Raw genomic sequence first — 18,615 nt, forward strand, 5'->3', positions numbered from 1 at the left:
CACTGCTACTTGGTCCCTCTGTCCTCCTGGCTCTGAAATAACCTCTCCCTTTTTCCCTTGCCACTTTTCGGTGTGGACAATCTAACACCACCCTCCTAGAGGAGGCCACAGGCAGAGCATCACGAAGGTCCCCTCTCCCGCAGGGACCCCTGAGTGGGAGTGGGGTGAAGAGCTGCTCTGCAACTTGTGCTCCATGAGATGGGGCATCCCGTGGAGAGCTGCGGTCGCTCCAACAGGTCATCCGCGCTGTGGCTGACCCCAGAGACTCCGGGCACTTCTGCAGCCCAAACCAGAGCCGGGCTCCTACCAGCAAGCAGATGAGCCTTGCGCAGAGCAGCCTCTGTTGCTGCTGAGCGTCTTGAGCACTCAGAACAAACTGGAGGCTGAAAGGGAAAGAGGGGAGGAAAGGGGACAGCATTCACCCTGGCACTTCTCTGCAGGGAAGAGGAGCTTCTGGGCTGGCAAAGGGGTGGGCTCAGAGAGGGACTGTGGTTGGGAGCACGAGGGACGAGGGGAAAACATGCAGACGCCCTGGCTGAAGTGTTATTGTGTGCCCAGCTGAGGCTCAGCTCGAGCTCAGGCATGCCAGCGCTCAGCCGTCCTTTTTAACCAGCTAAATTTAACCTTTGCAGGCCACTGCCCCTTGCACCCCCAATGCTTCCTTTCGGAGCTCCTGTGTCCTCAGCACACCGCTTGTTGTAACAGTCACCAAGCTGCAAATGCCACAAAATTATAGTTTTTCAGGAAAACAGTTCTTGCACAAGAGCCCCAAATAAGCACCTTGCACTAGACAGTGATATATTTAAGTCGTGCTGCAGAAGGGTTTGCGTTCAAGGCAGCCTTTCGAAAGCGCTGTGTTGTGTCCGGTTCCAGCACAGAGAGGGGCCGTGCGCCCCGTGCTGGGAGAGCAAACCCAGAGTCCTGCCGTGGAGCAGCCGGTGCAGTAGGAGCAGCAGATCTTTCCAAGGAGCCACTCAGAATGGGATATAAAATTAGACAGCGATAAGAGGGGCATCTACCAGGCTCAGGAAGGGTCCCTGCGTGCTGAGCTGGTCCCACCAGACGCTGGAAGAAATACCAGAACAGAAACTAACCAAAAACTCCTACAACTGGGTCTGCCTGTGCTGAGCTATTTTCCAGCCTGGGGCTGGGGAAGGCCAATCTGGGAAGGAGCACTGGGTCCCTCCTGGGGAGCAGCACACCCCGCCAGAGAGATGGAGAGAGCACAGGGAGAGCCGGGCCAGAGCGCAAGACCTTTCAGCAGAGAAAGGGATCTCCTTGGCTGTTCATGCAGCAAAGCTCCTCTCCCAGCTCTACCGGTGGCCGTCCTGGGCAGCCCAGGAGCTCTCCCTCTCCTATCATGTGCGGTGCTGTTCCCAGCAGAGAGCTCTCCATCAGGGCAGAGGCATGCGAAGCCCTTCAAGAGAGGTCTGCAATGGGGAGACACTTGTGCTGACAGGGTTAAAGCTGCAAGTTGGATTCAGTAAATGAAGGAAAACAATTTTCCTGTATGCTAAGTGAAGCAGATGAGATGCACTCAGCTTCTATTTAGGGCAGCGTCAAAATTAGCAGCGGGCCAGAGAGGAACATTAGCAATGTGGGAACTGATCAGGGAGGGGAAAAACCCCTCTCACCTCTTTCCACGTGTCAATCCGCTAATGAAATAGCAGCTCAGAAGGACTCTCTGAACCATCAACAGTTGCACCTTGGAAATCAAAGCTTGCCTGGGCTTGAACCAAGGATGAACTACATCTATCACAGCTCTGTTATGTTGGTTTGTGTGACCCAAATTTCAGGCTAGAGGAGGAAGCCGGCTCATTCACACCAAGCCTCTCTCTAGCTTCCCCGCAACCGCACAGAGTAAATCAGAGCAGTCGCAGGTCCACAGAAGTTTTGCCTTGCAGGGAGCGGCCGGGCAGCACGTAGGTCAGAGCTCCCAGCTCGGAGCTTCGCCCCTGCAGAGACCAGATTCCCCCTGGGTACGTCCTGCCAGGGACCCTGCAATTTCGCATGTGGGGATCTCTGCTCAAAAGGTGCCTGGGAAAGGAAAGGATGCTCTGAATCAGTAGGAAGAGCAGCCAGTGCATCCGAATGTGGGACAGGGCTGGCTGCATGCCTGGGTACCTCCCAGTTTGGTGGCAACCAGAGGGGCGGGAGGCCAGTGCCCGCGGGCCAGCATTAGGGCTTGCACGTGCTGCGCCAGCCCGGGACGCGGGGTGCAGCAGGGCCCGCGGCAGCACCCACTGACGCCAGGCTCCCTCTAGCGCTGCCCCAGGCCTGCACCTCTCTAATTAAAATGCCCAAATATGACAAGGCACGGAGTGTTTGGCTCCCTCCGCTCACAGTCTGCTCCTAGCCCCAAGGAAGGAGCTGTGAGGGCAGATGGATGCGTAATCACACCCCGGGGCCCACCATCTGCTACCGAGCTGTGCTTACCCAGGGCTTGGCACATCCAGGATGGTCAGGAGGCTTCCCGAGAGCCAGGGCATCCCCTAACGGGGCTGAGCAACAGTCCTGCGATAGCACAGACACACAACAACCGGTCACCATGGGCCCGAGACCCAGATCCCTAAACGGTTCCTGGGCAGCAGCTTTGGTTTCCAGACTCGAGACCACTTCTCACCCCATGGCTGGTGTCCCTGCCTGGCCTCATCCCCCATGCTCTGCCTCTAGCACCACAACTGCCCAAATTCTGCCAACTGTTACTTTCCTCTGGTCAGCCAGCCTCCATCATGTACAAAGAGGGAAACCAACCCCATTTGCACTGGGCAGAGGGACCTGGGGCTTTTGCTGGCACCCACAGCCTGGGGGCTGCTGGCACTGCAGAGATCACCCCCAGGGCAGCTTTGGCTGCAAACACGCCTGCCCTCGGCACGGGCACGGAGACACACACGCCTCTCCCACGCAGGACAAGGACAAGCAGGGAGCCTCTGCTCCTGCTCCCCAACCTCTGGCAGAAGAGGGACGGCCACCATCCCAGGCAGGTGGAGGTCCCATACGTGGGGGTCGGAGCTTTGTTCCAGTTTTCTGTGAGCGGTATTTCCACCTGGGCATTGCCGGCTCATCGGAGAGCTGAGCTACCTGGCTAAGGACAGCCCGGGCGCAGGACTCGCTCACCTGTAACAGGCCTCCCTCACTGGAAGGCATCCAGGCTTTTGCATACATGTATTTGCTGGTGGATGAGCAGGCTGTTTAACCTGCCAGGTTGGATTCAGGATGTGTAAAACACAGCTGAGGTGTTGGAAAGGCAGCGAAGAGCAGCTGCAGGGAGCGATTGGGTGCCTGCTGCCGCTCTCCCTGCAGTGATGCCGCCCCAGGGAGTCCCTCTGCTCGGCCGGGACCAGCAGCTCTTCAGGCTGCCCCAAGCCCCTGCCTCTCCCAGGCTGCAGGTCACTGCCCTGCGGAGCACAAACGCACCCTATTTCCTCTCCGATGAACTCTCACTCGTACTAAATAAAACCTTTCACAGTCTCTGGATGAGAAGGTCCTGGGCTGCCCGGCTCTGCCGCCCAGGCACAGAAGTGCAGGGCACAGACCAGCATCTCATGGGGAAATTCCTCAGATTAGCTGCTCTGGATGCGCAGGCGAGAACAAAGCTGAAGTGATCCCATGCAAAGCAAAACAAAGTCAGAACAGACTCCTGTGCCTAAACCCCCTTGGCCATTTCCACTCGGATTCAGGAAAGCCATGAAACAAATGTAGAAGGCCTAATTGCAAGAGCTGAAACACTTTCTACCTCCCAACACGCAAAGCCACAGCCCACAAATGCCCCGCAGCGTTTCCACCCTTGGATGCCGCTGCCCAGCAGGGTCTCTGCAGAGAAGAGCCTTTCCCTGACACGTTCCCGTTCCAGAGCCCCATCCCGGGATCGGCAGAGGACACATTAATTATTTCCGTGCTAGTTTCACATGGTGTTTCCATCCCTGAGGGCCCTGTGGAGCAGGACACAGCGCTCCCTGGCAGGCAGATGGTGGGGGGGCCCTTTTGCCTGGCCCCACACACACATCCTGGACCAGGAGTGGTAAGTCCTTGGTCGGAGCAGGGCAATGCCACTGGCACCATGCTTTCTGCACGGTTTTCTTTCTTTTCTTTCGTGGCTTTCTGCTCCATAACACTGCTCCTGGGGAGCACCCTGTCCCCAGTCTTGCTTTGGCACCCAAGCAGCCCACACCCACCACCGCCGGCCCCGGCTGCGCTCCCCCACCACACACGGGCACCTGCTCTTAGAAATACCCTCAGCCGAACAGCTCTGGCAACGGCGGCTTCTCCCACAGCTTCCTGCTGCCCCCACAGGGTTTAAAGTCAGCTTGGGCAGCGCCGGAGGGCTCCCCGGGGAGCAGCAGCAGCCAGGGCGGGATACAGCTCTCCCCGCGTTCGCTGCTGAGCCCCACCAAAAGCCTGTCTGATTACGGCCATGCAACAACACGCTCCCAGGTTGCTCTGGGACAGGGCTCCAGAGGCCCCCAAGGACCATGGCAGATGATTTCTGCGTTGGCAGAGCCACGGCACATCCTCCAGCGATTCCTGCCACTGCCACGTGCCAAAAGCACCTGCTGTACCACGCATGGGTGAAACGTTCCCTTCGAAGGGAGCTTCGCCCACCAAACCAAACTGCAGATGCTCTCATGAGCTACCCAAAGGGCCAAACCTTGTTCCTCTCTCGGATCATCTTCTCCTCTCGCAGCTGGTGTCCCCACAGGGCACTAGCCTGCCTTTGGTTCCCCTCCTCTCCTCCAGGCTCAACTTTTTGCAGACATGCCCCGATGCAGCAAGGAGCCGTCAAGCTCAAGGACCGCTCGCGCCGGCTTCATCCAGCCCTCTGAGGGGGACGGTGCTGCCCTACCCGTGGGCAGGACCTGCTGCCCAGCGGTGGATGGACCCCAGTGGGTCTGGCACAGCGGATCCAGCTCAGGAGCTGCTGCTCAAAGGCGGTCTGGCTCTGGTGTGTGGGCCAGGTCAGCGACGAGGTGAGGATGGCAACAGGTTCAGGGATAATGCAGCAGTTTTCACCATTACTCCCTCAGAAAGCACTGCCTTGGCATTTAAACGTGTCCACCACGAATACTCCTCTTCACCTTATTTCAGGGAAGAGACAATGTGGAGATGAAGTGACTTGACCAAGTCCTGCAGTGACGCAGTGGCAGAGCTGGGACAGGACCCAGCGATCGGTCCCCAGCGCCAAGCTCTTGACTGCAGACAGTTCTTGGAAAAATTGTGCCCCTTGTTCTAGCAGGCGCTTATCTGCCCAAGGCCTAGCAGATATTCATTCCAACACATCTACACCCGCGTGCCATGCCTTATCTGTCTCTCCCTCTATAAAGCAGATACATCACAACTGCTTACCTCCCCTCTTTTCAAGGCAGCCAACCTCAAAGTCACCAGGCACGAGTGGGGCTGGGGTGGTGCTGGTGACTGCCAGTGCTGGGAGCACTTTATCCCAGATGGCCCCACCACCTGCCAGTCCCCTCCACGCGGCTTTTCTCTATCCCTGCATCACCCCAACACCTCGCCCTGGACAAACCCACCATGGGGGCCAGCACCACTGGCATGGCCGCAACCCCAAACCCCCTCACCTCGCAGGTACATCAGGCACTGAACTAACTTCCCCAGCTCATCGCTTCACCTGGTGAAAGGCACCAGAGGGCAGGTTTGCAGAAAGCCTCCCAGAAGGCAGGGGGAGGCTGGAGGACAGGAGTGGAAGCAAACCCATGGCCAAAAGCCGCAGCCTGTTTTACCGGGAGATGAAACGTCTGGAGCATCATCTTGGGGCTCAGGAGCGGGGCTCTCCCAGTCTCCAGCCACCAACACCTCAGCTGGAGTCTCCACTCCTTGATGAGACCGTCATCTTCAAAGTCAGAAAAGCTGTTAAACTTGTCCAGTCTTTGCTGAGGACAGCACTTCCCTTTCAATGCCAATCCTCGAGCACTGCTGCCACACTCCCTCTAAAAGGCAGGGCTGGCCGGCAGACACCCCGTCCTCCCCCAGTAAGCACGGCCAGCCACAGAAAACCACCAACCACACTCGTCACACTCTGCTGTAAGACATCAGCAGACACTCGAGCAGTCTGTGCATTGCTTGCATCTATTTCCCAGAAAGTTGCAAAAATATTAATAATAAGAAGTTCAAACTGAAGCTACCTGCAAACTTTAAAAAAAAATCAAGCACACACAGGCAATATCCAAGCCTGGCCTGAGTAAATCTCTCTTCTGTATCCACCTCCTTCTCTCACCCCCGATCTAGCCTCTCGTTTCAGAGGACAGAAGGGAAACACAAACAAAAACCAAGTTTTACTTACTGACCTCAGCAGCCAGCTCTTCCCCAGGCTCCAGCTTTTACATATCCACGGGTGAGAACAACCTCACCTCGCCGGGCAGAGGCTGGCGATGCGGGGCTGCCGCTTCGATGCTCTTTAGCTACCGCTAGCAGCCAGAGAGAGCTCTCCCCAGCTCCGCTCCGGCTGCCGGAGCAGAGATTTATGCGGAGCGCGCAGCCATGTGAAGAACGTCGCCAGCACCAGTGACCCACTGGGTGCGAGATGCAGCTTAAAGCGACAGCCCTGCTCGCCACGCTCCTCCCGGAGTCACTCCTGTGCCCTTGCACGAGGGGGTGGACTCCAGCGAAGCGCTTGTCTCTCCCTCACCTCGCTGCCACGATCCTAGTGTTATTAGATGATGCTCTTAAACACACAGTGGAGCTATGCGAATATTTAGCTTTCCTTCCACCTCCTCACCTCCTACCCACCACACACACTTTACCTTAAAAATAGATTGGGATCAATTTTCCTAAACTACATCTGCAAACACACTCAGCTCTACAGGCACACGCACCACGACAGTAAATGCACTGTGCACATACAGACACAATATGATCACTCAGATTTAAAGCACCAAAATATTGAAGGACCATTTTTAGCTCCAGATAGTCCCCCTGCTCCTCATATTATTAGATACGCGATTTTTTTTTTTGTCCTCTTGCAAGAGCCAAAGACACTCAGCCATAGGCATCTCTTGATTTAAATGTACCACTGTTTAACAGAGGGACATTTCTAATTGCAATAAGGTTTTAAACATGGAAAGATGGAAATGCTACGTAGCAGCCAAAGAGCTGCTCTTACCTCCCGTTTGTGAAACGTGAATGTGAAATGTGGATTTCTGACAGTGAAATGGGTCACTGGAAAGAGAAGCAGCTTGCCAAAGGCCACCTGGCAGGGCAGCAGCAAAATGAGGACAGAGCCCCGTTGGCACTCTCGGCTCTGTCCACACTGTCCTCTTACACTTTACTCTCATTTTTCATTGCAAAAGTAGGAAGTTTATCCTGAACAAATGCAGCTTTTGGGGACTGCCTCTGCCTTTCCATACCAGTAAATTTATTTCCAGGAGCCACACAGTAATTAGAAACATGGAAACTGTGTGGGGCCCGAGATCAGGACTCCTGGCTCGGTACCTGGCTCTGGCCCCTGCCCGCTGCCAGGCTGCACACAGGGCACGGCGGATCTCAGTCCCCAGACCCCTCCTATCCTCCAAGAGGGGCTGGGAAGCCTCTCTGGGCTTCGCAACAATCCTGAACCAGAGGACAAGGCATCACGGATGCATAAAGCATCTCCAGGAGGAGAGCAGCAGGGCTGGGGCAGCCGTGATCGGGGACTGCAAATCCACCGGTGCCCACGAGGCCGACCTGGCTGACGGGGAGGGGGTCAGGCTGTGCTCAGGGGCAAACACAAGCTCTGAAGCAACAAGTGATAAAACACCCTGTGCTGATGAGAGACGGGCAGAACCGCCACGGTGGGGATGCTGCAGACATGCAAGACGACCCTCTGCAGCACCAGTGATGCTGGCCAGGATCTGTCCTGTGGGGCAGCCCCATCTGTCATGTGCCAGGAGAAGAGGCCAACTCTCCATCACACAGGACCTTGCAAAATCCTACTATCAGGACAGAGCGGGCAAAAGGCAATTACTCTGCACCTATTTTGTTCTGGTGCCACAGGCTATGGAAGGCAAGAGACAATTGGGAATCGGCCTCAAACTAAGCTGCTGCCTGGGGAGCTCACATACTAAACTTCAATTTAGTTTGTGATTTAATTTTTTAAAATGCTACAGCAACTGAGGAGGGAAAGAAGGCACAAGGAAGGGCAAGGAGCAGGGCACAGCCGATCTGCTTGCTGTCATGCTCGGTGTGGGGGCAGAGACACTGCTGCAGCTCGCGTGAGCAGAACGTCTGTGCTGCGGCCACTGTTTCCCTGCTGCTGCACTGCTGGGGAGCTGAGTTAAGGGGATACTTTGGTGGAGAGGGGTAAGAGGGGAATGAACCAGAACTGAGACTCTGCCCCTTACCTGAAGAGCTGAGTTGACTTGGGACAGCCATGAAAGGGGGCATTTGAAGCTGGTATTGAGGGTGAAATGCAGGAGAAAGGTACAACACAGGAGCAGAGCCCCCACACAAGAGGTCAGTGCTTGGAACAGCAAGAGGAAGCAACTTTTTGCATTTGAGTTTAGGATGCAGCAAACAAGAGCGAGTGAGACGTCTGTGATCTGCAGAGACACCACCTGCAACTTCAGACTCCAGGTCTCGCACCACGGAGCTGTGAGCGTGCGCCCGAGTGTGCCCCCGGCACGCGGGTGCCCTTCAGCGTGTTTTGCAAACTGCACAGCCACAGCCCCTGGTGCAGACCATTCACACACTGCTCAAACACAACGTGTGCACCGCGCTTTCCTTGTAGGATGAAATTATCACCCTTACTTGGACTGTTTTCAAAGATTTTTTTTCCTTTAAACAACTCGCCCACTCATCCCTATAAACGCCGGTGCTAAAAGCTGGTTCTGTTGTTAAGATTTCAAATAACTTGGGTTTTATTGTTTCAAACAAAATCAAAATAACTCACCCACGCTCCCTCCTTCCTGAATACAGTAACTGCTGACCTGTTGGGAGCATACATACCTACTGCCACACGTGGCTTAAATCCACCCCTTTGGATCAATAGCAGGTGACAATATCGTTTTTGCTTTTATTTTGAGACAGAGTGTGGCAGGCCTGCGTGGGTGTCTGGCTGAAGTGTTACTGACACCTTTGCCACTTGCAGTGCTGATCCAACCACCTGAAAAGCTAGCGCAAACGTGCTCAGATTTGGCCACTTTGTGCAACAACCTTATTAATTCTGGATTTACACTTTTTCCCCAGCTACACTGTCATCTACCTGAAATCACAGGTAGCCAGCCCTCACTGCTGAGACCAGTGCATCCATGGCATGGAAATTACTTCTATTTTCTCTCTGAGAGGCAATATATTAGTCAGCATATTCAAACAGTCCTCCAAGAGCTACAACAATATTCTGTAGTTCATATAGCAACTTTCCCACATAGGATTTGACAGCACTTACCATTGCCAGTCTGGGTTTCCCTGTCACCATTTAATAGAAACACACAAGCCTAGATTTAGCACCTAAAGCTTAAATTACTAACCAAGGAGACAAGTTAGAAGCATTATCATTCCAGGTCAGTCTCTCCAGTCCACAGAAGAAGAGGGGAAGCTCCAGAGGCCAATTTGACCCATCAAAAACCCGGAGCATCCCTTAAATACCAAAACTGGGAGTGAACCTGAACTACTTGGTCGAAACAAGTCAGGTTATAGACAGATGCCAGCAAGCAGTAAGTTCTTGGAGCATAACCAATGCCCACCCTCACACAGAGCTGCGGTACCTGGCCGTGCACACCGTTACACACCCAAGCAGCAAAGCACAATGTTTTAGCTGAAACTAGTTGCAGTGATTTACTTTGCAGTTGGAGGGAGGCGGAACTAGGACCACACTCAGCTGTTGAGTCTCAGCTGAGCAGCAGTAATTTGCTAAACCGAAATAACTCCATTGCTTTAAAGGATATAACCCATATTCTTGATTAATTAGCACAGAAGCCAAGGTTAATATATAGTGCTCAACTCCCAGTCACCTACTGTATCCACTAGACCGCACCACCACCTCCCCGCTTCCAGCCCTACCGAGGAGTAGGAGGTGATGGAGGAGACAGGTGCCTATAAGCCCGCTGCCAGTGAAGGAGACGCTCCTCTTCAGCGGTGGAAATGATCCAACGCTCCCCCAGCAGCAGATATGCCCTCCTCCCCACAATATACTGTGCTTGGTGCATCTGAAATTGGAACCTACTGACAATTTGCTTTGAAAACGCTTTGCAAAAAAGCCTACTTGTCTCTGGATTGCCAAAATTGTGCTGCTTTCTTGAAACGTACTTTTATTTAGACACCTACTTGCTCTTAGCATAGCGTTGTTTTAAAAACCAGCTGAACAGATGCAGCACCTTTACCAGGGGTGGTAACGATCGGGTGAAGTTAGTCGGTGGATCCGCACACACCCATCTACATTAGCACCCATAACGCACATCTAACCTTCATATAAACACCCTTCACTGCAGCAAACGCCCAAATCTTAATTATTATTTACTCATATTCCAGTAATGCCTGAAGGCTGCGCTCAAGATCAAGGCCTTGTTATGCAAGGCACCCCACAAAACATGAAATCCTGGCCCTGCTGGGGGCAGGGAGGATGCTGGGGCTGGTACCCATGGGTTTACCATTTCAACGATCGTCAGACACAGCCCTTCTCAGAAGAGCTTAAACAGGTAAGACAAAAATCACATGCAAACACAGGAACAGCTTCTCCTATCAGCAAAAAGCAGCTTTTGCTCTGGTACGTGCTAGTTAAAAGGGCAAGATGAAACTACACCCCATTTGGGGAAGGCAAAGACAGGGAGGCTGATTTGCTCCACATGACAGTTCCCAGAGAATACTAGGATGCAAATGGCTTTAGATACAGGCAAAAAATCCTCCAAGGACTTTTCTGCACATCCCAGGGGAGTTGCACCTCCTGCACCCAAGCATATTCAGTGGGCACACTCTTTGCTGGCTCTCAAGAGAGGGCTGCACCGATCTGCAGAAACTGGTTCCCCCTCTCCTCCAGCAGAACGAGCACTGCAGGGAACTGCACCTCTCTGTGGCACAGACACCACGATCCAGGATGGAAAAGTTGGATCCACGGGATAGTTCGGGGCCCTTCTCTAACTGCAGATCTCCCCAAGAAGCTTCCCCCACACTCCTTGCACACAAAGCACTTAACCGGGCTCAGCTCTCTGCCGGGTTCGGGCTGCAGTCTTCTGGGGCCGCACGGGGAACAGGAAGGAGCCGGGGGCTCTGAAAAACCATTATTTAGGCTTTTTTAGATTAATTGGTGTTAATTGCCTTGGGAGGCTCAAAAATAGCACTGCTAATGGGAAATGTGGACGCAGGCTGAAGGTGAGGTGCGAGCAGAGGCTCGTGATTGCCACATTAACCCCGGACGCAGGTTGTGCCCTGCCCAGCAGGCAGCCGGCAGTGACTGCCAAAAGCAGGGTGACCTTCTCCTGTCCAGCTGGGATTTGCTTGCCTGCACCTCTAACCCTGACATCCCCCCCGCCCCGACAGCTGCATTCACACTCATACAGGGGCAGAGGGAGCTTTCCTGCTGCCACAACGGTTTTTTATCATGAGAGCTCCAAGAAACAGCACTTGAACTTTCTTCATTTCAGGCTCCTTTGATTTATGGATTCACATCTTTCTCCTTACTCCTGCAACCATGGAGGACCCTCAGCCAGCTCCCAGGGAGCCTCAGTTTCCTGCACCTAGTCCAAGCACAGACACAAAGAGAACCCGGAGAGACCCCAAAACCTCTGCTCACCCCAAGACTATCCTACATCCAGAAGAGAGGACTGGCATTGGATGGGACCATGTCTATCCATAAGCAGTGGGTTAGAGAACAACCTACTACCGGAGGAGGTTACTGCCCGTCGCCTGGGTCATTGAACGCTCCTGCCTGACCGCCAACGAATGCTGGGGACGGAGCTGCGCTGGTGATGAACGAAGGCAGCGGGGTGGCCCCTGGGCAGGATGCCCAAGTGACCACACTGGACAAGCTGCTCACAGGCTGCAATCTGGCCTCTCCAAAGCTGGGCAATAACAGACAAAAGCCAAACTTGCCCCAAGGTTGTGCTGTGTTTGTGTCTTCTGGGAGAGCCTCCAGTGCTGGAGCCCTGTCCAGCAGCTGGTAACAGCCGCTATCAAAGATAAGATACAGACAAAACTGGTCTGATTATACACACTCCTGCACTGCTACAGGTCTGTCCTTAAACGAAACCCAAAGCCCATATTATTAGGGTACATTTCCTTGTTTTTAAATATAGTTCATATAAACAGAAACACAAGTTACTGGTACAGATAAGATTATCTATGTAGACCCACCAAGCAACAGAACAACACAGCACAGCTCCAGCAAGCACAACCAGACCACGCTCCCTTCCCAGCCTCAGTCCACCCACAGAGGCCGGCCGGATCCATCAGGCGCTCATCCTTACGTGCCAGATCCTCCAGCCACGGCTGGGAGCTCAGTCCCCAGCGCTGCCACAGATATAGGTCACTGCTGGCACCCCGGTGAAACACAGGCACAGCCATGCTACCTCTTGCACTCGCATTTGCCCGAGCAAGAGATAGTCGTGCAAGAAAACCAAACAAAATCCCCAGTCACCAGAGGCCCCCGTGTCATCTGGTATCATCGTAGCTCCAGTGATTTAAGCAGAGTTATGCTGATTTACATCCAAAGAGAACCTGAGCTAAGATTTTTTTTTTTTAAGCTCTTCTGGCATGTGCAGTTTATTAAATGCGAGAGGCCAGAACTGTGAATGTACAAAGTGCCCCAGGCACCGCAGAGACCCTAGAAATGAATGAAGAGTTCCAGATTTTGAGAGAAGTCAAACATTTCGAGTTTTATTGCTCTGGGTCTGGCTTCAATTCATCCCTGTTTTTAGTATTGTTCTCTTTAAAGTGACAGTTTCTAGGAAATGGTGAGCGTAACATCTCTTTTACTGTCTCATACCACTTGACGGCTGACAATTTGCTGGGAGAAAAGGCTGTGCAAGGAGGAAAGCAGACCTCAATTATGGCTTCAAAGTGCCAATAACTGAAAACTCAGTTACAGTGAGTCAAGGGAAGAAGAATGTATTTCGGTAGCTTGGTTGGTTAGCTCCAGCCTGGACCACTGGACTAGCCGGTCTGCAGACCTTCTGTCGTAACCTCCAACAAAGGTCTGCTGGGGGACCTTGGAGAACCAGTTCAGTTTTTACCTCCTTCCTAGAGCAGGTTCCTCTGGTAAGAGGCTCTTTCTTACAGTTTTCTAGCTCCAAAACTGGCCTCCACACTTAGCCAGTTATGGATGGACTATGGGGTTCTCCAACATGCTTTCATACATTCCTCTGATCCTCAGCCCAAGGGATCTGAGAAGCATCCAGACCTTGGGGGTCCTTGGTGTAACTTCTGCACAGCCGAGGGCTTGGACAGCCCTCCTGCACATGGGGCAGCCATTACCTTCCTTTTTTCTGCACTCAATTAATGCACAAGCACAGGCTTGTGTTAAATCCTGCCTCCTATCTTCTTTCCACAGCACAGCTTTGATTCACAACCTGTCCTCAGCCTGGGAGGAGAAGAAACAAGGGACAGGCATAGCAGGAAGAAGCAGAAAGGGGGTGTACCAGTAACAAGAATATCCCAAAGACAGGAAGATAAGGAATTCAGCTTTCTGTCTGGGACCTTAAGCACTGAAGTATCTCACCGAGGACAAGGCCTAGAGGCAGCGACACCTCTGCCTTGCTTCTGTTCAGAGCAAAATGTGGGCAGGTCACTGCAAGGGCAGCTCTGGTACAAGCCCTGAGCAAGCAGTCCTCACCCATCTCCGCCCCAGATAAAGGATACTGATCAAGCTGTGGCCCATACAGATACCATCTGCCCTGCCAACATCAGTCCTGTCCCACAGAGTGCGTGGGAGTTATCTGCCTCTTAAGTGGTGACAGGTTCTCTTTTCTACTTAGCTTTTGTCCTCCACATCATCTGCAGGACAAAGGGGAGAGAAGAGTTAACACTTGTCCTGTGCTGCGCAGCACACCTTGCAGGGGTCATTTCTCCTGCTTCAGCACCCCAAAGGGTCAAATATTCACAGGTGACCCAGAGATCACAGTCTGGCCTTTTTCTGGTTTAAATTAAGAAGTGTCAAAACCATTCCCTGCAACCTTCAGGGGCTCCGTAGCAGAGCTGTCATTTTTCTAAAATGAAAACAGCATCAACTGAGAGTCTCCTCGGTGCTGAAAAGCCCATTGCTCTGAGCAGAGACACCCCTGGGACCCGGCTGCAAAGGGTGCTTAAAGCAGCCAGTGCCCATATCCTTCTCATAAGCTAAAGCTGTGGGTAGAAGAGATGATCGCCGCTTCTCAAATCAAGCCAGGCAGCCGTCTACATTACGCCCAAGGCATCTAAGGCAGAGTCTCTGGACTCCTATTTCTGGACTCTGCGCGGCTGATTTTAAGGAAGTCTCCCCTGGCCACCCAGATAAGCAAGGCAGAGGATGCAAAGGAAAAGCCTTGGACTGGCACAACGTGGACTGTTGTGCAGACAGAATGCAGGGAACTGTGCACAGCTCCTTGAAGACAGCTGGTCTCTCACAAAACCAAACCTCAAGTCACAGAGTTGTCCAAAATGCAGGTGCCATCCCCACTGAGGAGGGGCTCCCCAGAGAGAGGCAAGCACAGCATTTGTCCCCAGCACCCTGGAGGATCAGGACGGCTCCTGCCTCACCTCTCCCTGCCACGGACACTGCTCCCTCCCCACACAGTCTCCCAACCACACCTCACCAGGATCAGCTTTTCGTCCGTGGGATGCCGAGGAGCCTGGCAGGTAATTCTGGCTTTTACTCCAACTGTGTATGCTAGCCTACCTCCCAAACCCACCCCCCTGCATAAGAAAAAGTAACTTAATGAAGGATCATAAAACCATAAGCCTCACACAGCTGCTTGTGCAGCCCCAGCCCCGCACACCGGAGCTGCCCACTGGGAAGGGTCGTGCCTGGGTTCAGTCCCCCAAGCACGACACTTGCCTGCAGCAGAGCCTGCAAGGCCCAGCTCTGCCGTGCCTCCCTCTCACTCATACGCTCTCATTGGATAATTACAGAGAAAACCAAGGCAATTCCCAATTTTAGTGCCATTATAAAACAGAGAGGGGGAATTCATTACCTGGCAGTTGTTAATATTTAAGGAAGAAACTGATAATTTACTTCTGAGGCAATGAATGCAGCAGAGGCAGTGCAAGCCAGAAAACGCTATTGCCTCCCCCCACCATCTCCGTGCAGTTACTTTGCAGAGATTTTCTATCTACCCATTTGTTTCCCTGCCTCCCATGCTAGCGCCCAAGTCCCAGCGAGGACCAGCGTGTCACGGCTCTGCACTGCAAAACTCATGAGAGCCTTGGCTCTGGCTCTGCTGCACCTCTAGATTTGGGAGAGTGTTTTTTAAATCTCTCCTGGCTCATGCAGCATCTGTGCAACCAGCCCACCTGAGTCAGAGAAGAGGAGCTAAAGAAAAGAAGGGCCCTAGAGCTTAACAAAAAGACTCATATAGACATACAGAAAGAAAGGTCAGACAATTTAAGATGACTCTGGGGAGGCAACCTGATCACTGGCCGCTTCTCTGAACAGCCCAAACCCCTGGAAGAGCCTCCTGATACCCGTCAGATTCGAGCACATCCTGCCTCCAGCTAGGAAATATCTCAGTGCAGCCTCTCTCCCAGGTCTGCGTCTGCCCGAAGCACTACAGAAGGTCCCACAAACTGAACAGGAAGATAAAGCATTACAAGAACGAGCCACAGCTCAGTGTTTACCTGCTCAGTTCCAACAGGACTGACACCAGCACAGCAGTCTCCAGGTGTCATAGGAACAGTCTTAAATTTAGCAGCAGCCGCCTTCCCTCTCCCTGACTCTGGCTTCTCTCTTCCTCTCCATCCCCCTTGCTCTCGGTCTCGGAGCACGTTTACACTAGAAAGTCTGACCAACGATAATGGCATAATTATACCCATGCAGTTAAACAAAACATAAAGGCTGTGGGATAAACGAGGGTGTGCATTTGCACTGCGCTTGCATTGCAGTAGTTTACACATCAATGAGACAAAGATGCTGCCTCATCTTAAAAGAGAGGTAGGATGCACTGACAGCCACCATAGAGTAGCAAAGGCTGCCTGGTGCAACCCTGCCATGTTCAAGTTCCTGAGGGATTGCAAGGAAGTATCAGTTTAATCCTCTCTCAAACAATACAAGACAACCAGGGAAAAGATGCTTTGGGGCCAGAGTGCAAGTGTCTGGGAGGAAGCCCCCGAGGCTGTAATTATCCTTGCACCCCAACATCCATCTGGCAAACTCTGCAGTCCACGGTGAAGTCACAGGGGATGGATGGGGGCACCCGACACCCGAGCGCTGCCTGGACAACACACGATTCAGCAGGGGCAGGCAGGACCTCCCTGCCCGGCTCTGCCATGCTGCCCTCCAGCTCTGCTCCCTGCCCGGTGACACCAGGAACTGAACTCTTGTACTTGCAGGCCAGGCAGAGGGTCAACCACGAGCATCTGCTCTGTGCATCGCTCCTGCAACCTGACAATCCCCTAGTAAATCATGAGAGAGAAACCATCAAAAGAGCTCTGGCAACCTGCCTTTGGGGCGGGGGGGTATGATCTACAAAATTTTCCCTTCTTTTATGGTTGCTTCTCGCTGTAATCATAAAAAAGGTCTTATAAAAACATTTGGCCGAGGGAATGTCTGGGGATGCAGTATGCTTGCAAATTGTTCGGTGTCTAAATACATCAGCAACCCATCTCTGCAAGTCGTCACTGCAATCAAGTGCAGCTCCTCTTTCTCTTGACTATAAATGGCCTTTGCTGAGAACAGGGTGGAGGACAGATTTGAAGAGCAAGGAAGTGCTCCCTTGAGCTGATGTACTCCCCTGGGAAGAGAAGAGTCCAGATGAACAGGACCATTTCTAGAGCACGGATCCCCAAGGAGGGGAGAGGATTAGGTTTGATCCTTACCTCTCTCCACGGTTTTTGCTCCAGCTGTTGGACCTTGACCCGATGAAGTGCTTTAGCCCTGGCACGTGCACAGTCCCATTGACCTCAGAGACTTTAGCTCAGTACTGACCTTCAACACAAGGCCCAGAATTAGGGCAGGTCCCCAGCCCCTCCCCAGGCAGTCTTTTCAGGAATACACAGCCCCTTTCTTCCATAGACCCTCTCCTTTTTCCAGTGGTTGCTCTCTCAGAGAGGGGGGTGAGGGACACACAACCTCTGATATTTCTGAAGTGGTAGAAAAATCCCATCCTTCTAGTAACCCTCTAAAATGCAGCTGTTACCAAGCCAATCAAGAGCTGGAGCGTTATGACCTTCTCCCCAGCAGAGCAGAGGGGTTAAATTTATGAGCTAGCCTTTGATGTCTGCAAGCTTCATGTGGTACAAGACCTCCTGCTTTGATATTACTTTTAAGAGAGGAAACGCAGAAGGTGTGCCGTGCACGTGTCCCAGGGAGCGCTCGGATCTGGCCGCCTGCAACTGCAGGCACAGGGACCAAGCTCTAATATGGCTACTAGTGCTCAGAGCTCTGCTGCAACACAGAAAATGTGACCAAACGCATCTCACCCTCACCAGCTTCTCCCAGACCAAACCCACCTTTGCTCTGCCTGTGGAGAACCAGGCACTCACAGCCCTGAGTATTCCCACAGGAGCTCCAGACCTGACCTCAAAGGTGAAGAAGACCCTGCCCTTGCCTGTCCCCCAGACCCAGGCAGTGCTGGTCTCTCTCCTCCCAGCGACCACAAGCCATGGCAGGGAAATTCCCCTACTTCATGGGGCCACGGGAGGGGTAAGGAAGCCCGTGTCTGCCCCGCCAATGATGCGACCCTCCTGCGCGAGCTCTCCATCGTCTGCAACACCAGCATCTTGCACAGCAACGGCAGGAAGGTCTAAGCCGCACGGAGGGACCTGCCGCAGGCCCTGGCACGCTCTCCTACCTTACGCAGCACCTGGGCCATGGCTTCTCCTATCCATCCCAGCATCCCCACAGCTTTGCCAACAGGCTGAGCCCTTCTCCCAGGGCCGAACAGAGCTGCCAGCAGGGACAGGCTCCTCTCCATCCCCAAGCTCACTTTGCCACCCTTCACTTTTCCCTGCCTCTCCTCCCCTCTCCCGCCTCCTCCCATGGGGAGTTTCCCAGCAGCTCAGTAATTAGCATCATCATCACCAATGCTAATAACACCACCACAGCTCCTGCCATCCAAAGCTCAAACAACTTTACAGCCATCATCACGCCTCTGTAACCTCCCCAGGGTAGGCAGGGAAGCAGCATTACCCCATCACACAGATGGGGAAGAGGGAGGTAAACAAGAGGCAGTCGGTGGCAGAGATGGGCAACGAACCCGGGAGCTCTGACTCAGGCGCTGCACCCACAGGACATCGCTGTCCCAGGGACCTGCCTGCTGCAGTAAGGCCCCTTTGGAAGGAGGTCAGAAGCTGTGTTGACAGCAGGACTTATCCAGAGATTGCATCACTCAGCTTGGGGCCCAGGATGAGTTTTTTTTCCTGGGCATCCATCCCTGCGCACAGCCTCGGTTCCCCTCTGCAAAACAACCGTGGGAGAGCAGCACACAGGACTGAGCGCGCAGTCTGAGTTCACGCCTTCTGATGGGACAGCGAGTATTGTGGCATCCCATAAAAGCACCTGAAATC

At 53.3% G+C, this 18,615-nt stretch overlaps 1 protein-coding gene across 9 annotated transcripts in view; it reads right to left on the minus strand.

The window, feature by feature from the left end:
* Positions 1 to 18,615, minus strand: part of GPSM1 (G protein signaling modulator 1) — an 83,506-nt gene that overhangs the window by 6,593 nt on the left and 58,298 nt on the right. For 5 of the 9 annotated variants that reach the window (XM_030001157.2, XM_030001159.2, XM_030001160.2 and 2 more), the window contains one exon: positions 2,437 to 2,514. The exons of 1 other annotated variant lie outside the window; for it this stretch is intronic. In XM_030001157.2, coding sequence (XP_029857017.1) covers positions 2,437 to 2,514 — 78 coding nt within the window. Of the gene's footprint in view, positions 1 to 2,436; positions 2,515 to 4,648; positions 4,670 to 6,295; positions 6,558 to 18,615 lie in introns of those variants that run through there. 3 more of the 9 variants (XM_030001165.2, XM_030001164.2, XM_030001162.2) reach the window with 3 other exon arrangements.

Source organism: Aquila chrysaetos, chromosome 24, assembly GCF_900496995.4.
Source record: "Aquila chrysaetos chrysaetos chromosome 24, bAquChr1.4, whole genome shotgun sequence".
NCBI classification, from domain to species: Eukaryota; Metazoa; Chordata; class Aves; order Accipitriformes; family Accipitridae; genus Aquila; species Aquila chrysaetos.